General features: G+C 43.4%; 2 protein-coding genes across 2 annotated transcripts; both read left to right on the plus strand.

The window, feature by feature from the left end:
- Positions 1–343: 343 nt before the first annotated feature.
- Positions 344–9,497, plus strand: LOC134204214 (cadherin-related tumor suppressor-like; the record flags this gene model as incomplete). Its single annotated transcript, XM_062679041.1, has 2 exons — positions 344–5,763; positions 5,820–9,497. Coding segments are annotated over 2 exons (8,121 nt in total), but the record flags the coding sequence as incomplete, so codon positions are not given.
- An 11,129-nt stretch (positions 9,498–20,626) lies between these two features.
- LOC134204215 (uncharacterized) lies at positions 20,627–23,199 on the plus strand (the record flags this gene model as incomplete). Its single annotated transcript, XM_062679042.1, has 1 exon — positions 20,627–23,199. A coding segment is annotated over exon 1 (2,508 nt), but the record flags the coding sequence as incomplete, so codon positions are not given.
- Positions 23,200–23,203: the final 4 nt, after the last annotated feature.

Below are 23,203 nucleotides of genomic sequence, written 5' to 3' on the forward strand. Positions count from 1 at the left end.
AGTCAGCGAAACAAAAGCTTACCATATTGAATTGTCATTATCAATCACGAGTTCACCGTTCAGTCGCTCCAGGAAGTCTTTTTCCTTTGCCTGTTCGTGCCATATTCCTCACATGTTCCTTCGCTGCGCACATGCATGAGGTAAATGCACTTCATAAATTTTCGAGTCGTTTCTGTATAGATGCTTAGTTACGAAGATCAGCATTCACGTTCAAATAATGGTCAAGAGACTGCAATTATTGGCGACAGACGAACTCGTTTCTAAATGTTGTCATATTAATCAGTGACCGTTTTCTATTAATTCACAATAAATAAATTTCAAGTTCAATAAATTTCAAAATTAGTACGACAATAATAACACTTTTTTTCTCTCTATTTGTATTGTTGCAGGATCACCTCCGCTTACCGGAACGGGGACTGTTAGAGTTATCGTGCAAGATATGAACGATCACAGTCCGGAGTTCGAACGTCAGAGCTACCATGCTACAGTTTCGGAAAATCTTCCATCCGGTACCAAAGTGCTACGTCCCTTGGCTACTGACAAAGATTCCGGGCTCAACGCCAAAATCCGATACACACTTCTCGGAGAACACTCACAACGGTTCGTCGTAGATCAAGACACGGGCGAGATCTCCACTGCCATCAGCCTAGACCGCGAAGAAATTTCCCAGTACCATTTCACACTGATGGCGCAGGACAGCTCAACCACAGAACCACGAGCTACGGTGGTCAACCTCACAATATCCGTTGCCGATATGAATGACAACAGTCCTGCATTCGAGTCCGCATCATTCCATGTCAATATTCCCGATCGTATCAAGCGTAATCAGTTTGTTTTTGGAGCCAAGGCAATAGATTTGGATGAGGGAATCAATTCCCGTATTCGGTACTCAATTAGCGGAGCTGACACGAACAAGTTCCGCATTAACGAAAACACGGGAGTTATCGAGGCATCCGTTGAGTTGTCACTCCCAGGACAGAACGCCGACCGTGCGTTCAGCCTTATGATCGAAGCACGCGATCAAGGATATGATCAAAAATCAACCAAAGCTGAACTGACGATTGCCTTGAAATCCGCTCACCTGTTTCCCGTTTTCTCCTATTTGTCGGAAACTCAGTTCATTCTACCGGAGGACATTGCTGATGGTAAGGTCGTGACAAAAATATCCGCTACGTCGCCCAAGAAGGGTCCTGCAGGCAACATCAGATACGCTATCGCAGGTGGAAATATCGGAGAGGCACTTAGAATCGATCCTAACACAGGGGAAGTAGCTGTGAACAAAGGTGGATTAGATTACGAAACCAATCAGCAATACGAAGTATGGATTGAGGCTGCCGATTCCGATAGACCCAGTCTACGAAGCGTAATGCAAATAGTCATTAACGTAACCGACGCAAACGATAATGCTCCAGAAATGGAGAAGCAGGTTTACACGGCCGAAGTCATGGAGGAAGAATCACCGGGGTCATTCGTTCTAAAAGTTCAAGCCACTGACGCCGATACGGAGGAGAATGGTCAACTCACCTACGCGTTGAAAGATGATTTTGAAAGTTTCGAAATCAACAGCGACACAGGCGAAATATACACAACAACAAGGCTCGACCGCGAGGATATTCCACGTTATGCCCTCATAGTGGAAGCAGTTGACCAAGGAGTGCCTCAACTGACGGGAAGCGCCACCGTGCTGGTTAACGTGTTGGACAAGAATGACAATCCGCCGAAGTTCACCCGTTTATTCAGTGTAAACGTGACCGAAAACGCCGAAATTGGAATATTTGTGATAAAGATTACCTCTTCAGATTCAGACATCGGTATCAACGCCAACGCAACTTATATATTTACGGAGAACATTGGAAATAAGTTTTTGATTGATTCCACAACCGGAAATGTTACAGTAGCCGGACACCTTGATCGTGAACAGCAAGACGAATACATACTGAAAGTTGCTGCGGTTGATGGTGCTTGGAGAGCTGAAACACCACTCACTATTACCATCCAAGATCAGAACGACAATGCTCCCGAATTCGAACACAGTTACTACAGCTTCAACTTCCCCGAACTTCAGAAACCGGTGACGTTTGTTGGGCAGGTCATAGCAACCGATCGCGACAAGCATGGTCCCAATTCAGTTATATCCTACTCCCTCCAGCAACCGTCCGACATGTTCTCCATTGATCCTGCCACCGGAGAGATCTTCAGTAAACGGACCATTCACTACAAACACACTCAGATGGAGTCGTCGCCGGAAAACATGTTCAGCCTGACAATCCTCGCAACCGACAACGGTAAACCACCCATGTATTCGGAATGCCTCATCAACATTAACGTGGTCGACGCCAACAACAATCCACCGGTATTCGTGCAACGCGAGTACCTCTCTCCAGCACCAGAAGGCGCCGTCGTTGGTCAAAAAATTGTTCAGCTTACAGCTCGTGACGAACTCGATTTTGGAGTCAATGCTGAGATTGAATACGCTGTCACCGGAGGCAACGGAACAAGTAATTTTGTCATCAACAAAAACGATGGCTGGATCATTGTCAGCAGTACGCTAGAAGAAAGCCCCGGAAAGGTCTACACTCTGAATGTACGCGCCGTAGACAAAGGCGTGCCTCCTCAACAAGACGAAGTAGTGGCAACAATCATTATCACCGGAATGAACAAATATGCACCCGTATTTCAAAGTCCGTCGTACCAGGTGATCGTTCCGGAAAGTGAACCCATCGGATCAACCATCTTGACTGTCAATGCCCCAGACAACGACGATGGTCCTAATGGGATGGTGCGCTATACCATTAGTGGAGGTAATGAACGGAAGGAATTTGCAGTTGACAGTGTTACGGGTGCCATCACCATTCTCCACCAGTTGGACTACGATCTCATTCAAATATATCAACTGAATATCACAGCGGAAGATTTGGGTTTCAAGCCGAAGAAATCAATGGCCATGATAACAGTTACGTTAACCGACATCAACGACAACGCTCCAACGTTTAACCAAACGGAATACGATGCATTCCTGCCGGAAAATTCTCCGCCAAGAACATTCGTCTATAAGGCGGAAGCCCACGATCGAGATTCGCCTAAAAATGCAATCATTCACTATTCCATCATTGGTGGAACGGGGCGTGATTTGTTCTCGATCGAAACCGTTACCGGCATTATCAGATCGAAAGCCATGTTTGATTATGAAGAACACAATCGCTACACGTTGGAGGTCATGGCCATGAATCCGGACTCGCCGATGAAGAACAAAACAAAAGTGATAGTGCACATAACAGGTGTGAATGAGTTCTATCCCAAATTTATTCAACCCGTGTTTCACTTCGACGTTTCCGAATCGGCGGAAGTTGGTTCAAACGTTGGCGTAATACAGGCGACGGACAAAGACGCTGGGGAAGACGGTAAGGTCTACTATCTGTTGGTAGGCTCAAGCAACGATAAAGGATTCAGCATTCACCCAGAAACCGGAGTAATGATCGTCTCCAGAAATCTTGATCGGGAAACACAATCACGAGTTGTGCTGACAGTGCTGGCTAAAAACTTTGGAGGAATCCGAGGAAACGACACTGATGAAGCTCAAGTTATCATTTCCATTCAGGATGGGAATGATCCACCGGAATTTCTACTCGACTTTTACGAGGCTAATGTTTCGGAAGGTGCTCCAGTTGGAACGAGAATAATCACGGTGAAAGCAGTCGATAAGGATGTGCGACCACAGAACAATCAGTTCAGTTACTCGATCATCGGCGGAAACAACGATCACTCTTTCAAAATCGATCCTCAAACAGGTCAAATCGAAACATCCAGAATGCTCGATCGTGAGACTATACCAATCCATAAGTTGATTCTTGGAGCAATCGATACCGGATCTCCTCCGCAAACTGGAACTACAACAGTGAAAATTTCTGTCACTGACATCAACGACAATGGACCAACATTCGACAGCAAAGATACGGTTGGAACAGTGCTGGAAAATGAACCTCCACACACTGTGATTATGACTCTTGCCGCAAGCGATCCTGATCTTCCACCAAACGGAGCTCCATTCACTTACTACTTAGTCGGAGGACGCCATAAGTCCTTAGTCACCCTTGAGAAGCATTCCGGAGTATTGAAGACTTCCAGAAGCATCGATCGCGAAACAACCCCACAGCTTGAGTTAGTCGTTGAAGTGGAAGATAACGGTAGCCCAAAACTAAGAACCAAGCACACTATCACCGTGGACGTGTTGGATCAAAACGATAGTCCATCGACCCCAAGAATTATTCACGTTTTGGTTTACGTTTTCAACAATGAAATCCACGGTGACATCGCAAACGTACATCCCAATGATCCGGACACTACCGGAGATTATCGTTGTAAGATTTTGAGTGATCTCAACAAGAATCCGGTGACGGCATTTACCATCAGCTCGGGATGCAAACTTAGGACAACATCTTCCTCAATTCCGAATAACGGGCATAGTTTCTTAGTGTCCGGAAACGATGGTAGACATGCAGACGTTGTGTCCACGGTTAGCGTGGAATTTCTCCGCTTTGACAATGTTACAGTGGAGAATTCGATCACAATTCGAATTGAAAATATGACAAGCGCCAGATTCCTAGCTAACTATTACAGAAATTTCATAGACATTCTCAAATCTTCCATCGACGACTCAGACGAACTAATTGTCTACAGTTTCCTCGACGTGGACAAGGCAATGGATATCTCAGTAGCAGTAGCGATCAACAACAAAGGATTCCGATCAAAGAAATATATGAGCGACACGTTCAGTAAAAAGCAAGACGCGATCAATCTCCTGCTGCAAGGATCGAAAATAACGATCGATATGATACCATGTGATGCGAACACCTGCGACAACGGAGGAATTTGCTACGAGAAAATCAACGTCTATGAAGATGTTCAAATCACGGACAGTCAATCTCTGGTGTTCACATCCCCTTTGGTGAAACACGACTTCAGATGCAAATGCTCAGATGGTTATACCGGTCAGAAATGCGACAAACGCCAGGATCCTTGTTCACCGAATCCATGTCAAGCTGGCGGACAATGCCGACGACAGGGATACGACTACCAATGTGCGTGCCCTCCGAATCGAGAAGGCAAGTTCTGCCAACTGGAACGTGGAGATATATGTTCGAGTAGCCCGTGTAAGAATGGCGGATCTTGTCGGGAAAGTTCAGACGGGTCGTCATTCTTCTGCCTATGTCGACCAGGCTATCGTGGGAACCAGTGCGAAGCTGTCGCCGATTCTTGTCGACCTAATCCGTGTTTGAACGGAGGTCTCTGTGTGAGTTTGAAGCCTGGCTACAAGTGCAGCTGTGTTGATGGACGTTATGGAAGGCACTGCGAGAAGACCACTTTTGGATTCAAAGAACTATCGTATATGGCGTTTCCTGCTTTAGATTCGGCCTCCAATGACATTTCTGTAATCTTCGCCACAACAAAACCGGACGCTCTTTTGATATACAACTATGGCATTCAGAGCGGAGGACGATCAGATTTCGTGGCAATGGAAGTCGTTGGTGGAAGGGCAGTGTTCTCTTTTGGAGGTGCACGGACTGCGATCACTTCGCTTGTGGTGGGACAAGGCGTATCCAGCGGGAATAGCATCTCCAACGGAAAGTGGCATAAAATCACGGCAACGAGGAATGGGCGAGTTATGTCACTGAGTGTGTCCAAATGCGCAGAGAATGGAGACTACTGTGAAGATTGCAGACCAGGCGATTCCACATGTTACGCAGATGACACTGGTCCTACAGGGTAAAATCATTTCTTAAGATAATTTTGATCACCAACTAATGCATTTCTATTTACAGAACGCTAAACTTCAACAAACATTCGTTGCTTGTCGGAGGACTTGCATCAGCAGATCCTGTGCTTGAGCGCCCAGGTCAGGTTCATTCCGATGATTTGGTCGGTTGCGTGCACAGCGTATCGATCAACGGCCGAGCGTTGAACTTGAGTGCTCCTTTGAAGGCATTTGCCGTAGAATCAACCTGCACGCGAAGCACTAATGGAGGGCCATGCAGTCTTGGGCTCCCGGATGATCCTGCGCAGCCTATTTGTGGTCCTTTCGGACAATGTTTGGATCGTTGGCACACGGCAATGTGCCGCTGCGGTGGATCAGTTCTTTCGCCGGATTGCTCCAACTCTCTGGAACACTATTCGATAGCTGACGGCGGATTTGTCGAATTTGAAATCTCTGAGAAGCACAAGCGAATGCAACTTCTGGAGAACATCTACAGTGGGAAGAATATCTGGAGTTACGATGTCGCCCGAAACAAACGGTACTCCAAAATGGAAAACATTTCCAGCTTGACAATAGCTGAGGATCCTCCAAAGTACATGAGCATGCTTTTCAAAACCAACAAACCAAGCGGTTTATTGATCTACGCTGCAACCAATAAGCATTACACATCAATTGAACTGAAAAACGGAAAGATTTTCTACAACTCGAATCAAGCTTCTTACGTCAATATAACGGCAACGACGCCAGATAATTTAGCCGATGGAAATTGGCACAACGTCACACTTTATGCTCACAACCGTATACTGCAAGTGATGATCGATGGCAAAAATGCAATTGAAGATCTCGATTCGGCCGGTGTACATGACTTCCTCGATCCTTATTTGACAGTTCTATCGATTGGCAACGTGCGAAGGGAGCTCTTCGCCAATGACGCCATGCCTACATTCTTCCAAGGGTGTTTGGCTAACTTCACCATCAATGGCGAAATCCAGCCGTTCAACGGTTCTGGCAGTATTTTTAAGAAAGCGGTTCACCGAGGAAACGTCATCCCTGGTTGTTTGCTGGCTGGTTTGGGAGCAGCACAGGTCACCGATCCGCTGAGTATCGGAGTCACGCTTGTGATCATATTCTTTATCGTGCTGCTGGTCGCTATCCTGCTGTCGTTTTTGGTGTTTCGTTTGCGGAAGCAACACAAGGAAAAAAGTGGAGGTCTTGGAGGACCCTCAGCAATTCATTCTAAGCAGAATGGTGGTTCAACTTTGTTGAGTACTTCTCAGCTGGTATCATCGGGAGTACATAGCGATATCGGAAGGGGTTTGCATGTGAATGATCTGTCAGTTGTGGGATACCATGCTGATAACAACGAAATGCTACGAGGAGTGGGAGGTCACCATCTTGTTGGACCAGAATTGATTTCCAAGAAGTATAAGGAAAGAGATATTACCAGTAACGAACCACAGAGACCACAACGTCCGGATATAATTGAACGAGAAGTAGTTAGTAAAAGTCCTCCATTGAGAGAGGATCATCATCCGCCTTTACCGCCGCCAAGCCAGTCACATCATCCACACGATCATACCAATCCGGTTGATCTTGGTTCTGAATATCCAGAGCACTACGATTTGGAAAACGCTAGCTCAATAGCTCCGTCAGATATTGATATAGTCTATCATTACAAAGGATATCGCGAAGCTGGTGGAGTTCGGAAGTACAAAGCTACTCCTCCTCCGGTCGCAACCTACACTCATCACAAACACCAGACCTCAGCTCAACAGCAGCACCGACATTCACCACACCATGCTGGGCCATACGCTCCAAGGGTCCCACCGCAGGCTAGTCAACCACCGCCATCGAATACGCCACGACCCCATCAAACTACACCGTTAGCACGACTTTCGCCAAGCTCTGAACTCAGTTCACAGCAGCCTCGAATCCTCACATTGCATGACATCTCAGGGAAACCATTACAAAGTGCTCTCCTAGCCACCACTTCCAGCTCCGGCGGAGTCGGAAAGGATGCCCTACACAGCAATAGCGAGCGAAGTCTAAATAGTCCAGTGATGAGCCAGCTGTCCGGGCAGAGTTCCAGTGCTAGCCGAAAAAATCCAGGAGTACCCCAGCAACCTCAAAACGTCAACTCGGTTGTTCCAGGTCCTATGGGTCTCACGGCAGAAGAGATAGAACGGCTGAACTCACGTCCACGGACGTCCAGTTTGGTATCTACCCTCGACGCCGTTTCTAGCAGCAGTGAGGCGCCACGAGTGCCCGCTCCCCATCTTACTCATATGCATCACTCACCAGCAGTCGATGCTCACAGTTCGACCTCTACCGATGAGTCCGGTAATGATAGCTTTACCTGCTCGGAGATCGAGTATGACAATAATAGTATCAATGGTGACAAATACACTAAGAATCGCGACGACACTAACCGTCGAGGAGTGAGCGACAACAACAACAGCAATAAGCCACCGCATTTACCACCGTCATCATACGACGGTTTCGACTCCTCCTTCCGAGGTTCATTGAGTACGCTTGTTGCGTCCGACGATGACCTCTCCAGCCATATGGTTGGCATGTACCGGCAACCGAACGGTGCGTCCCCATCCGCCACCGGTTGGGACTATCTGCTCAACTGGGGACCCAACTTCGAAAGCCTCATGGGAGTGTTCAAGGATATAGCTGAGCTACCAGACACGGTCAACGGGAGGGTACCCAGCTCTTTGCGAATACCAGCTGGCGTGCAGAAACCGTCGGAGGAATACGTGTAAAAATAAATCAATTTTACTATCAGGCATCCAAGGCAGAAAGGAATGTTTTAAATAGCGTGTAAATACTATAGACAACTGAATTTTAATTAGATCGATTTGTGTATGCCGAATGGGGACAAAACGGAGATGTAGAAAGAAGTGCAACAAACACTTTCCACACTTTCATTGTGTGCAAATTTTTGCATTGCCTTGTATCAAGGTACGACCTCGAGTTTTATGTATGCATAAGTAATAGGAAGAAATCGCAGAAGAGAACGACGTGTAAGATAGTAAGTGTAGTAATAGCGCCATCTGCTGAAAACACTTGTACGTATTATAGGCAAACTGAAAGGTCCTCCAAATGTGCATTTATTACCATGACACCAGGCGTTTGCGTTTGAATCCCTCCCTCGCTGACCCACCATGTTCAAGCTTCTTTCGAATCTCGTTCGGAGGGATTTCCAGAGGGAGCACGGATTTCTGTATAACTAGAAAACTGAATCAGTGCTATGTTTTATAATAGGGTTTGTACACACAATAAGAGATTTACAAGGTTTTAAACTGTAAATAGACACAATTTTAGCTAAAAAGAAAGATACAGAGAATCAACGTAAACTATCTTGCCATATGCTTACTTGAGTTAACGGAAACTCTTTTAACAATTTCGTCGCTAGGAGTAGGTAAACATTTTATTAAAGCAATAACATATTCGTAAATAAATGACTTCCAAATGAGACTGTTTTAACTGCGTAATGTAGTGCTGTAGGATGCTAGCCATGTAAGTTTCAAACAATAGGATATTTGCATTTTAACAAACAAATTCATAATTCAAAATTTTAAATTTGCATGTACAAACGGCAGTTTTAAATGTTCTTTTTTGTTCGGAAAATATACAACGTGTAAATAGACTAGTAACCGTATCAACTCAAATTGAATCTAGCAAAATGAATTTCTGTAAATTTCAAACACAACAAGAAATAAATGTTAATTATGAAATATTTGTTGAATTGATTTATTTTTAAAATATCTCCTCCATTACTGCAACTTACTTCAAGGCAAAATGTACAATCCATAGACGAGCGGAGACATGGTTGAGTCATTTCGATTTAATGTGTTTTGTCGTTTTTTTACAGTGTAATTTGACGTCACACGTCACGTCGTTGCTTGGATTGCTTGTTTGGCTACAATAATTGACAGTTTGTTTAACTACACTCGCATTCGCCTCAGCTCGTCTATAGAATCTCCCAACCTTTCCAATCTATTTTTTCTTCATTTGTCGTAAAATGTTGTGACTAACTTGGACTTCAAAGAAAATGATTCTGATTGTCGTACGGTTTTTGGGGTCGCTACTCCTTTCTCTCCCATTATAAAGATGCGAAAAACCCATTAGAGAGGTTGAAATTCCACTATTACCATCGAACTACTGAAAAAATCGATGTTGAAAATTTGGCAATGTTTTGTTGATTCCTCTGAAACGCATTGGCCGGCCAATTTTCAATAGGAAACAACAAGACGCTATCCGCGCCAAGCAGAGGCGTCGCGTGATCATTTCTTCAACCTGTGTACTGTTTGAATATATATATTTTTTTTGAGAAGGTGTTTAATTTTGATACACATAGTTGTTTGCCATTTTAAGGTTTTTTATGAGCTATTGTGAAAAAAGATTCAGCTGCCGGTCGGACTTGAACCCACACTATTCCATTAAGTACACGGACGTATTACCAATTATACAACAGCTGCCCTTGCGAGAAGTTGTTCCATATAACCAATCTGACTTCCCTCACAAGTCATCAATCAAGAAAAAGAGAAACGATGATACCCTGCAGTATCACACACCGCAGCTGGTCGTACGCTCGGTGGCAATCAAGCCTCTATTGTCGATGCAGAAGCAAACCCGCCTCAATACGATAAATAGAAGCACATATTTGTGATTCAAACGCAACTGACTGTTGTTCAATTCTGATACACATAGCTGGGTAGAGAGAAAAGGGTGTGAAATGTTGCTAAAGCAGATTCGTTGGATACGGGGAATTGACTGATATCCCATCGTTATTAGCTGGTTATGGAACATGGAGGAGTTATGATGTAATACGTCCGTGTACTTAATGGAATAGTGTGGGTTCAAGTCCCACCGGCAGCCAAATCTTTTTTTCGCAATATCTCATAAAAACACCTTAAAATGTTAAGAAAATTATATTGAGGTTTTTAGTGGAATGTCTTCAGATCGAAATACGTATCTGTCAAGGTACAATCAAGTGGTGGAAATAAATGGGAGAGTACAAACTCGTCATATGACAAGTGACCTTAAAATGGAAAACTTAACTATATGTATCAAAATTAAACATCTTTTCCAAAGTAAAAGTAAAAATCTGAATTCCCTCACAAGTCATCAATCAAGTAAATTTAAATATTTCGAAAAAACACGTATAAAAGGGAACTGCAATTACACATCCAGCATTTATTTATTAACGAGTAATCTTTGGCGCGCTGTTTCTCAAATATTTGCCCGCCTGTATGGTTCTCAGCTGCGTTCCATTCTCCGAATTAAACTCAAACTAAACTTAAAAGTGACAGTTCATAAGTTTAAAAATTACCAATAAAAGAAACGTTATGCTTTCCAATATGATAAATAAGCCATCTACCTTGATCTGGATCTAACATCTATCTATACATCATTGATCTGGATCTAACATCTATCTATACATCTATTTGGAAATTATTGAGCTGTCACTCTTAATTTTGTGTTATTTCGTGAAATGAGACGTAGCTTTAATTGTTATAACTAAACCATAAAATTGAAATATATTAACCATTAATGATGTTAATGACTTTGCTCGAGTTCCTGGGATCCAAGCAAACGTCGTATACTAGCGCTGATAAGCGTGAACTCCAAAAGCGGGACCAAAAGGGTCTTCTTCGGTGAAAAGTTATTGCAAATGCTGCAAAGGCTGTCCGAGATGGTACTATAGTCTCCACGATTCAAACTCCACGGCTTAAAACCGACCCTCCGCCTCAGCCTTGAAGCTGACACAAATATTTATTCTCTTTCCATCGATTCCAAAAGTTTTGTAGGATATTTATGAAATCTAGATCAGGAATTGCTTGCAAGGATTCATCGATTAAGAATTGTGCAGGATTAACAGTTGGACGTTGTTTGGATCTTCGGGAAGTAGTCGAGAATTGAGAATCCTCTGCGGATGTTTGGGTCTCTCCTAGTACCTTGACGAGATGGTTCTTGGCTGAACGTACAGCGGCTTCCCATAACCCGCCGAAGTGTGGCGCACTGGGTTAACCCACCCATGCCACTTGAATAGTTCCCTCGATATGGATTCGAGATTATTGGTATCCTTAGAGGAATCCGCCTTGGTACACATACATATGAAGACAGCCACGTACGCCTTGACTATTGGACGCCTTGGAACCGGTCTAATGTATAAAGGTCCAAAATAATCAACGCCTGTTCGAAGAAATGGGCGCGACACTGTAACTAGCGATGCAGGTAAATCTCCCATCATTTGTTGGACAGTTTTTAGCTTCGCACGGAAACACCTCAAGCTATACTACTAACTCCTAGTGGCCAGAATATATCGTAATAAATCCTAATCAATATGTTATCAGTCCGCCCTAAATACATCCGGCTCGAAGGACCATTATGTTGGGGCCTTGGCCTAATACCTTCGACAGTGACCGTTGTTCAAGGCCCAACACGTCTTGGAAGAAATAGCAAACGGACCGATTTCCCTGATGGTCGTTTCCTTTTGCTCTTTTGTTTGTATCTTAGAATTTACTTACTTCTTCACAATTAACACCCAAAAGGCCAAGCTCTTTGAGAAAGCGGTTATAATTTCGGTTGAGATTTGGAGAGGAATTTGTACAGAATTCTGAACGGAGTACGTTTAGGATTCTGAAAAGAATCTGTTTGAGATTCGGAACATAATTTGTTTGGAATTTGAAATTCTGAATAGAATCCGTTGAAGGTTCCTAACAGGATCTGTTTCTGAAAAAAAATCGAATGGTTTTCTGAACAGAATTTATTTAGGATTCTGAAAATAATACGTTCGCGATTCTGAACAAAGTGGCCAAACTGACCAATGACCACTTTTATAAGAATTGCGAATCTATAAATTGTGAAGAAAGAGTCGTCGCATGACATGTCTCGGAGCAAAATCGAAATTGTCCCCTTTACAGGTTCCCTGGGGGCATTCCGGACGTCACGAGAGCGGCCAAACTGACCATAGACCACTTTTATAACAACAGCGAGTATATTCATGAACAATTGTGAAGAAAGAGCCGTCGCACGACATATTTCGGAGCAAAGTCGAAATTGTCCCCTTTACAGGTTCCCTGGGGGCATTCCGGGCATCACAAGAGTGGCCAAATTGACCATAGACCACTTTTATAACAACAGCGAGTATATTCATGAAAAATTGTGAAGAAAGAGCCGTCGCGTGACATGTTTCGGAGCAACATCGAAAATGTCCCCTTTACAGGTTCCTTGGGTGCATTCCGGGCGTCACGAGAGCGGCCAAACTGACCAATGACCACTTTTATAACAACAGCGAGTATATTCATGAAAAATTGTGAAGAAAGAGCCGTCACACGACATGTTTCGGAGCAAAATTGAAATTGTCCCCTTTACAGGTTCCCTGGGGGCATTCCGGGCGTCACAGGAGTGGCCAAATTGACCATAGACCACTTTTATAACAACAGCGAGTATATTCATGAAGAAAGAGCCGTCGCACGACATGTTTCGGAGCAAAATCGAAATTGTCCCCTTTACAGGTTCCCTGGGGACATTTGGAAGCTTCCTGGGGATGTCTGTATGGAAGACTAACTTTCGGAAAAATCTCTATGAGACTCGTTATTACCCAAGCAACACACGGCAGGTTTAGTCATCAACGTCAACAAAACCAAATCGTTGGATGTAAACACGGTGACTCCTTCCAGTTTCACAGTAGCCGGGCAACCAGTGGAGAATGTTGAAAGCTTCCAATATCTTGGTAGCCAAATGGCGTCAGACGGCGGTACCAAGATCGACATAGGCGCACGGATCAAGAAAGCAAGGGCTGCCTTTACGAGTTTAAGAAATATCTGGAAAAACAGGCAGATAAGTGAACGCACCAAAATACGAATTTTCAACTCTAACGTGAAATCTGTGCTGTTATACGCTAGCGAAACATGGTGTGTATCAGTGGAGAACACTCAACGGCTGCAGGTGTTCATTAACAGATGCCTGCGGTATATAATTCGGGCCTGGTGGCCTCACAACTGGATCTTAAACAACGAGCTCTATCGTCGTTGTCACCAGAGGCCGATAACAACAGAAATTCGGAATCGGAAGTGGGGCTGGGTCGGCCCACTCTACGTAGGGGCGGAAACGAAATCTGTAAGCAAGCATTAGACTGGAACCCAGCGGGACATCGCAGCAGAGGCAGACCCAGAGGCTCATGGCGGCGAAGCCTCAATAAAGAAATAAAAGAAGTCGACCGAAATCTAACCTGGCAACAGGTTAAAGCGATAGCCGGGCAACGCTCAGGATGGAGATCTTTCAAGTCGGCCCTTTGCACCACCGGAGGTGTACGGCCACACTCTACGAAGGGGCGGAAACGAAATCTGTAAGCAAGCATTAGACTGGAACCCAGCGGGACATCGCAGCAGAGGCAGACCCAGAGGCTCATGGCGGCGAAGCCTCAATAAAGAAGTCGACCGAAATCTAACCTGGCAACAGGTTAAAGCGATAGCCGGGCATCGCTCAGGATGGAGATCTTTCAAGTCGGCCCTTTGCACCACCGGAGGTGTACAGGATCCATAACATAACACGCGCAACATCTTTCAAATAGCTGTTTGTTCCTAAAAAATTGCATTGAAGACACTGGCAATACATCGAGTCACATTAAAGCCACTTACCAGTTTCAGAAACCTACAATGTTTCATTTCCGTTTATGTGGCGTTGCAATATGCCACGCATCTGACTTCTTGGGTGTTTGGAATTTAATGTGTTTCATATCAGAAACAAAACAGATAAGTTGCAGTAATCATAACTCTTCGGTTCATTGATGTTACGACAATGTTTCTGATATGTTGCAAAACACTTTGAGCTCAGCTGAGCAGCATTTTATTTTTGACAGTCGCCTGCCTGTTCCGTATAAGGTACAATGAAGTTACAAATGACTTTGTTGTTTATGTAGTGCACTCGTAGCAGAGTATCCAAATAGAATTCATGGTATGATGGCTATAGTAAAAGGTTGCAAATCTCAAGATCCATGGTTCGATTCCTGGTTGATTTTTGTGTTTTTATTTTCATTGTAGCCGCAAGATGTTGCAAATAGGCTCCACCTCTTGCGCTTTTTGTGTCACAAAGGAGTTCCAAATACGACGCGTTGTACATAACTCTGACCTTTAGTAAGTCACACCACAGTTGTTGTTACTCACTGAGAAACAAGTGGTGTTGCTTGGGTAGTGTGGCAATATTGTTTTTACTGTTTGATATGGGTTCCATGGAGAAAAATTAAGTAACTAGCGAAATACCCCAAACACCAGTTTGCTGGTACCCCAAGGGAATCTGGAATAATTCCGGAATCATCCAGAAATTTCGAAAAACTCAATGTGCAGCCAAAACTAGAATAAAAATTGGACCTTGTGTCAAAATTTCATCAAGATTGGACAAAAAATTAAAAAGTTATAATTTTTTCAAAATCAAAAATCGCTTTCTCAAAGAGCTTGGCCTTTTGGGTGTTAATTAGCTTGCTGCTAATTGATGGCTTGCATCCCTTGTCGTGGGTGGCTTATATTGACATCTCTTGAGCCTCTTCCTATCATGTACTTCGTCTTCGACGTGTTGATGACTAGTCCAATCCGTTTAGCTTCGCTTTTCAGTCTGATGTAGGCTTCCTTCACCCTCTCAAAGTTACGTGCCATGATATCAATGTCGCCGGCGAAACCAAATAACTGGACGGACTTCGTGAAAATCGTACCACTCGAGTGTCAATCCCTGTCCTTCGTATTACTCCCTCCAAAGCGATGTTGAATAGCAGTGCGTTTCGAAGGGACTCGATAATACCCCTGAAACTCGAACTACGCACATCACCCGATCCATCGTCGCCTTGATCAACCGTATCAGTTTATCCGGAAATCCGTTTTCGTGCATTGCACCCTCCACCTATGGGAGGGTGGTTCCGATCGATTGTATCATATGCGGGTTTGAAATCGATTTCTCGCTTTTTCCTCCGAAAAATCGAGTTTTGTCTGTTCCGCGCCCGTTTGCATCGTGCCTCGTTCGCCCTCGTGCGGTGTTGCAGCAATCTTGCGCATGCTGCATTCTTCTTCTTAACCAACTGCTCACATTCGCTTTCAAACCAGTCGTATCTCTGATCCGGAGGACCGTGCCTAGTGCAGCGGTTGTGGTGCTTCCAATGGCGGATCGAATATCTCTCCAGCCATCTTCAATAGACGCTGCGCCTAGCTGCTCTTCAGTTAGGAGTGCTATTTCCAGCTGCTGCGCGTAGTCTTGGGCTAGTCTACCGTCTTGTAGCCGCCCAATGTTAAGCCGCGGCGTCCGACTTCGACACGTGTTGTACACCGTCGAGAGTTTTGAGCGCAGACATACTGCGGCGAGGTAGTGGTCGGATTCAATATTCGCACTGCGGTAAGTGCGTACGTTCGTGATGTCGGAGAAGAATTTACCATCGATTAGAACGTGGTCGATTTGGTTTTCCGTTACTTGATTAGGTGATTTCCATGTTGCCTTGTGGATATTCTTGCGGTGGAAGAAAGTGCTTCGGACTACCATTCCGCGGGAGGCTGCAAAGTTTAAGCATCGTTGGCCGTTGTCGTTCGATACGGTATGCAGACTATCTGGTCCGATGACCGGTATATACATTTCCTCCCTTCCTGCGTTCATGTAACCGATGACGATTTTGACGTCCCGCAGTGGGCATCCATCGTACGTCTGCTCCAGCTGTGCATAGAACGCTTCTTTTTCGTCGTCGGGTCTCCCTTTGGGTAAGCTGTGCACGTTGATGATGCTATATAGTTGAAGAATCGGCCTTTTTTCCTCAGCTTCCATCCTAGTGTTGATAGGCTGCCACCGCCACCCAATCACACCTTACACATGAACTGATATGAAATATTTTTGGTGAGCTGTTTCCGGTGACCATAAATGCAGTGTTATTCGAATTCGTTCGAAAACTTCTTTATGTAGTTCTTAGGAAGTTTATCCAGATATTTCTCCCAAAAACCCTCAGAAACGTTTCCTGAACTTCTTTCATTCCTTCGAACTTAAGGAATTCTTTAGTTTATGGGGATTCCACCAGGAATTCCCCCGAAAATTATTCCAAAAACACTTCTGGAAAATTCTTTACGATCCCCTGGGTATTTCTCCATAAATTCCACCTGGAATTCATCCAGATTTTCCCAAAAACTCCACAGATATTTCTTCAGAAATTTCTCTGAGAATATTTCTTCTAGAAACTCCTCTAAAATATCCCCTGAACATTCCTACAGGAAATTAAAAAAAAAATTCTGAATTTTTCTTAAGAGAATCCAACAAGAATTATTCCAGTGCAGTTCAATAGTGCACGATAAATTCTTCTATAAGCCCTTAAGAAATTCCCCAGAAAATTCCTTTATAAATGAAATAAAACTCGTAAGCCAATTTTTACATAAGTTCTTTAACAAATTTCCGATGAAATTTCTGGTTGATTCCACAAAGGAGCAATTTTCGAAATAAAGGGGTCACATTCCGGATAACGACTAGACGTCTACAATAGAGCTAGATTAAACTGAACTTAACAATTAAAAAGCATTTTCTGGTATATATAATTAACCATTAACCTACTGTCATAATAGCCATTTTATAGTCATCGGCGTGGTAAAAATATTGGCAGCAAAATAAAATGTTCATGAAAAATTAGGAAATTACCAATAAAAAAATAATGATATAAGCATTAAATAACTATAAAATTTTCCTAAATAATGCAAAATTTCATAAATAATATTCTAATTAGGAATTTTCAACAAAACAAAAATAAATTAGCAATTTTAAAAGCAAAAATTGCAATTATAAAAGACAATTTTCATAAAGAAATCAAAGTTTTCCATTTAAAAAAAATCCATAAGTAATTCATAAATAAATAATATTAAATAAATAAATATTTTTTTCAAAAAAAAATATTAAAGTTTTCCTCAAAATAATTAATAGAGAGCAGTACAAAACATTAAAAAAATTACATGAAAAAAAAGAAGAAAAAAAACAATAAAATTGATTAAATTTTTCAGAAGTAATAAACGCTTTTATAGAAGAGGTCTTCTATGGAAAAATCAGTTTTATTGCTTTTTATTTTTTTATGGAATTTTTATATTTTATCGCTCTTTTTGATTTGTTGTGGAAAGTTTTCAATTGTTTGTGGAAAAAAATTCTTGCTACTATTGATTTTGATTTCTTTATGGGAAATACTATTTTATAAATGCAATTATTGACTTTAAAAGTACTAATTTATTTCTGTCTTGTGGAAAATTCTTAATTGTTCAAGTGGAAATTTCGCATTATTTAGGAAATTTTATATTTATGTATTGCTTATACCCCTGATTTCTTTATTGGTAATTCCCTATTCTGACATGAAATTTTTTTTTTATTCCTGTATTTATTTGGTAGGCACTGTGCCGTAATCTACTGTGGTATTCTGCTGTACAGAAGCCACACAGAATCTATTTTTAGATATCCATTATTCGTTATTGTTGTCGTTGCCAGTTCATCTTTTTTCGTGAGTCCATTGTGTCCGTTTGTCCATGTCGTGTATCCAATGATCGTTGCTTTGTTCGCTTGCCATTTAATCCGGGTAACGTTGGAGGAATGCCTCCGAGAAGAATAAGTTGTCAGTCGTCATCAGGCAGCCGTGACGGTAAGGCGCGTACCCCAAACGCCACCGTATGGGCTGCGGATCCGACGACTGACGAGGGGCTGGGAATCGAACCCATGACCATTCGCTTATAAGGCGAACGTGTAGCCAACTACGGACCCTCCATGAAAAATATTTACTTTTTGAAGGTTTTATTTTAGTCAAAAATAATAGGCGATCATTTTCGTACAACGGCTTACTAAGACGAGGGCATTCCTTAGCCGTGCGGTAAGATGCGCGGCTACAAAGCAAGACCATGCTGAAGGTGGCTGATTCCCGGTCCGGTCTAGGAAATTTTTGGGTTGGAAATTTTCTCGATTTCAATCATTTCATTCATTCATTTATTCAGTTTACATGTTTAGATGTAAACTAAATAAATTAATGAATAAAATGAATGAATTCGAGGAAATTTCCAACCCAAAAATTTTCTAAACCGAACCGGAGGGAATCTAAGCCAGCCACACTGAATCAACAATATGACGCCACAATACACGGTTCGAGGCCGCAACTCACCATCCTCAAATGCGCCCCACGCTCGCCAAGTCGTACCTGGTCTGCCCACCTAGCTCGCTGCGCTTCACGCCCTCTCGAACCTATCGGATCGATAGCGAACACCATCTTTGCAGGGTTGCTGTCCGGCATTCTTGCAACATGTCCTGACCATCGTACCCTTCCGGCTTTAGCTACCTTCTAGATACTGGGTTCACCGTTCGTGAACATTCGTGCTTCATTCTTCGCCGCCACACACCATCTTCTTGCACACCGCCAAAGATAGTCACAAGCACCCGTCTCTCGAATACCCCGAGTGCTTGCAAGTCCTCCTCGAGCATTGTCCATGTTTCGTGTCCATAGAGGGCTACCGGTCTAATCAGCGACTTGTACATGACATATTTGGTGCGGTGACGAATCTTTTTTGAATACAGTTTCTTTTAAAGCCCGTAGTAAGCCCAACTTCCACAAATGATCCCACGTAACATTTTCAGCTTTATAACGCCCTTGAAGACCATAATTTGCTTTTCAAGATTGTTATAAAACCATCATAAGGCCAAAATGTTACTAGGGATGCGCCTCGTATTTTACGACTAACATTATTATCAGCCATTAGCAAGGATCCAAGGTAGATGAATTCCTCGAACACCTGGAAGGTATCCCCGTCTATCGTAGCACTGCTTCCCAGGCAGGTTCGGTCGCGCTCGGTTTCGCCTACAAGCATGTACTTTGTCCTCGACGCATTTACTACCAGTCCAACTTTTATTGCTTCATGTTTCAGGCGGGTGTACAAAGCAACAAAGCTGCAGGTTTTTTCGACTTACCTGGGCATAAAAGTATCATCGGTTTATTTTCATGTTATACAGATGCATAAATGGTAACTTGGATTAGAAACCTCGCAGTTAATAACTGCTGAAGTGCTTGATGAACACTAAACTGCGAGGCGGCAATGTGACAGTGGGGTATGTAATGCCAATAAGAAGAGCTTACTAAGACAAGAAACATGTGATCATGCCATCCCTAGGATGGAAAGTAAAATCAAAATCGTAGGTTTCGTACCATTTGTTGACTAATGCAATAAGTACTGTAGGTGTGGGAGTCATCTGCCTATCAGGTTATAACTCAAGACTAACGAAAAAAATAAATAAATAAAAACAGACATATGACAGAATTTTATCATCATCTGTCATTTACAAATCGTTTTATAAAAATTTCACTCCCGCTCCCCTCACGCTCTGACTACACCGATGCTGGCATTATCTTTCCGATTTGCAACACATGCTTCACGCAAAATGCCTTCACCCTTCTTGAGCTCTGACTCTTCCAATTCATTCATTGTTGTGCCGAATCCACCTGTGGTTTTCCCCTCAAACACACAATCGGCTTGACGGGTTAATAGGGTTTTAATAGTAAGCCACCGTTTGACTTCCACCGTACTTCTCGGCATTCCTCTTTTGTTCCGTATGTAGGTTAAACTCGGGAAAGTAGTGTCTGTATCCACTTCGCCGCTTGACGCCGCCGGTTGTCCCGGGTTACTGGCCGGATCACAACAAACTTGGCGCATGTCTCTTAGAGTAACGTTCCATTAGGTGCCGGACTTCTTGGTATCGACATCCATCCCATACGTCTGGATCATGGTCTTGATGAGTGAGTGGCGAAATTTTTCTCCACTAGTTATTCATCTTTCATGTCTCGTGGAGTTCAGTGTGTTTAGTAACGGGATTGCAAAGTATCTGCGCAATTTGGATTTATTTTTCATTTACAGAAATGAATGAGTAGTGCATAACTGTGATAACAAGACGCGAGAATGTTCTTCAGGAGAGTATTTGCCAAGAATAATGGAAACTCGTCGACGAGTGGGGAGGGTTCTTCTTCCAATTCGTCGAACAATGCAAGCTCATCGCCAGCTCGATACCGAAGAGTGCTGAACGTAGAGGACAATCACCGAGTATTGTCAGTGCTGCAGTTGACACCTTTATGGGAGTATATCATTCGGAATAATGAGCTTCCAGTTGGATTGAATATGAACGAACTGTTCAGGGAATTCTTAGAACGGTTGCACGATCCAGAATATCAAGTTCGACAGCATTCCCTACGGGTTCTGATTGATGTACTGATTGTTCTTCGTGATGAATCCGATGTATACTTCGGTCCCCTGTTGCCACCAATCATCGACAATCTGGGCCATCCCTCACCGGCTGTCCGAAAGGGTGCCTTAGATGTTTTGAAAGTGTACATTGCTCAGACTAAGATGCCTGAAACTGTCATGCTTGAGATTATGAACTACGGTATGGATCGGAATCCGAAAGATCCTCTCAGTACCCGGTACATCGTAGGGGTAATGCTGGCATTACCATCGCTTATTCAACCCGCAATTCTTACGGCGAAACGAACCTTTATTCTTCGTGCTGTCGTTAATGCTTTGGGAGGAAAAATGGTTCAAATTACTTACCAAGAAATAGCATTGAAAATACTTCTCAAGATCAAAAACACCATTGGTTCGCGAGAGTTTTACGAATGCATATCCGTGGCCTACCGAAGGGATTTTGACCTGCTGTGCAACGTATACGGACTACCGAATCCACCGAAAAGTCCGCGAAGAGAAAATGTCATTAACTTGACACCTCCTGGTTCAGAGCTACCTGTTAGGAAATCCTGGAAACCTCATGTCCCAAAGGTTCCTAATACAGAGACCCATCAAACGATGCAACCCCTTTCGCCGAAAGCCCAACGATGGAAATCTGGAAGCTACAATGACATCTCGAGGGCCGAACCGTACGAAAACGACTACAGATCTCGATTGGGTAATAATCCTTACGCAATCAGCAAACTGCCCCAACATGGAAGTTCAGTAGTGCGGCGTGTTAGTATGGACAACATCGATAAAATCGACAGTTCCAGAGTGATAATGGAAACCGACATTAAAATAAACAAAGAATCAGTTACCATGCGTATTGTGGAAGCAGAAAACTCCCAATCAGTTAGTGATGAAAGTGACGAAGATGGTTCTAAGCGGTACGGTATAATGCGAGTGTTGACCGATAGTGAAGTGGACGAGAGTTCAGGCCTTAAAGGCGAAAACGTTTCTGGTGTAACACATGATCAGTCGTCGGACGAGTATGTGCGAAGAACTCCTAGAAGAGTGAGATTTGGGGGCGAAGTTGTGAAAATGAGGACACCAGATAGTGACACTTTCGAGCATAGCGATCAAGATGGACTAACCATTTCGCAGTCTTCTAGCTCTAGTGCGCATGTTAATGTTAACAATCCTTCACTTACGGCTAGTTCTTCCGAAAGATTTTCACCGACTTCACCAACAAAGTCAGCGCTTAAATTATCTTCTTCATCAGCTGATAACTTCAGTTCTTCCATGAGGAAACAATACTCCCACTCAGCAGACACAGAAAGATCATCACCACCAATTAGCAGCGAATATATTAGTAAAGTGAACAACAATAGACCTATGTCGGCCAGGCCCAGTAGCTATGTCAGTTCAGAGGATATTTCTATGCGCAGACATGCAGAATTTGCAAGGAGAAGAAGCATTACTTTTGACGAGGATGACATGCAAGCATCTACACTATCAGCAACTACCATGGACCCATTAGATACTTCATCGCCAACTCCAGAACCACCGGAGCCACCCGAACCGCTCCGAGAGCGTCCCAAATCATCACGGCCAAAGTCCGATCGCTTAGCTCCAGCTGGTAACGAAGTTTTTCCGCCGGCCGAAGAACGACTGCAGTCTGCTCGACCGAAATCCGGACGATCTCCGTCGACAGCTGTTGAAGTTAATTCCCTAACAGAACCGAGCCAACCAATACACTTGCAGCACAAACCAAAGCCCAAACCTGACACTCCAGACAATCACAGTCACCCTGAGCCCCCAGAAACGAATCAAATTCTGGCGGAGAAAATAGAAGAGGTCAAACAAGCAATTCAAGGAATTGAAGACAAGATTAATAATGTCGTTATCAAGACTGTTGAGGCGATTAGCGAGTTGCCAGTTAGTCCATCTAGGCTTCAGAAAACAGAATCAGCTGATTCAGCAACCATGTCAACTCCGAAGCTGCAGAAACCGAATCTTTCACTTGAAGTTCTACTTAAAACTAGTACGGATACCAAAGAAAACTTAGAGAAGGATGCTTCTGGAGAAGACAAGGAGAAGAAAGATTATACCAAGGAGCTCAATATTGACATTCCAGAGGAGCAAAAACCAAACAACGAAGCTCCAACGATTACTGAAACGAAATCAACTGGGAATTCAAAAATTCCAAAAATGGTCAAAACCGGCATTCCCAAACTAAATACGATGCCAT

This window comes from Armigeres subalbatus, unplaced genomic scaffold, assembly GCF_024139115.2.
Source record: "Armigeres subalbatus isolate Guangzhou_Male unplaced genomic scaffold, GZ_Asu_2 Contig456, whole genome shotgun sequence".
In the NCBI taxonomy this organism is placed as follows: domain Eukaryota; kingdom Metazoa; phylum Arthropoda; class Insecta; order Diptera; family Culicidae; genus Armigeres; species Armigeres subalbatus.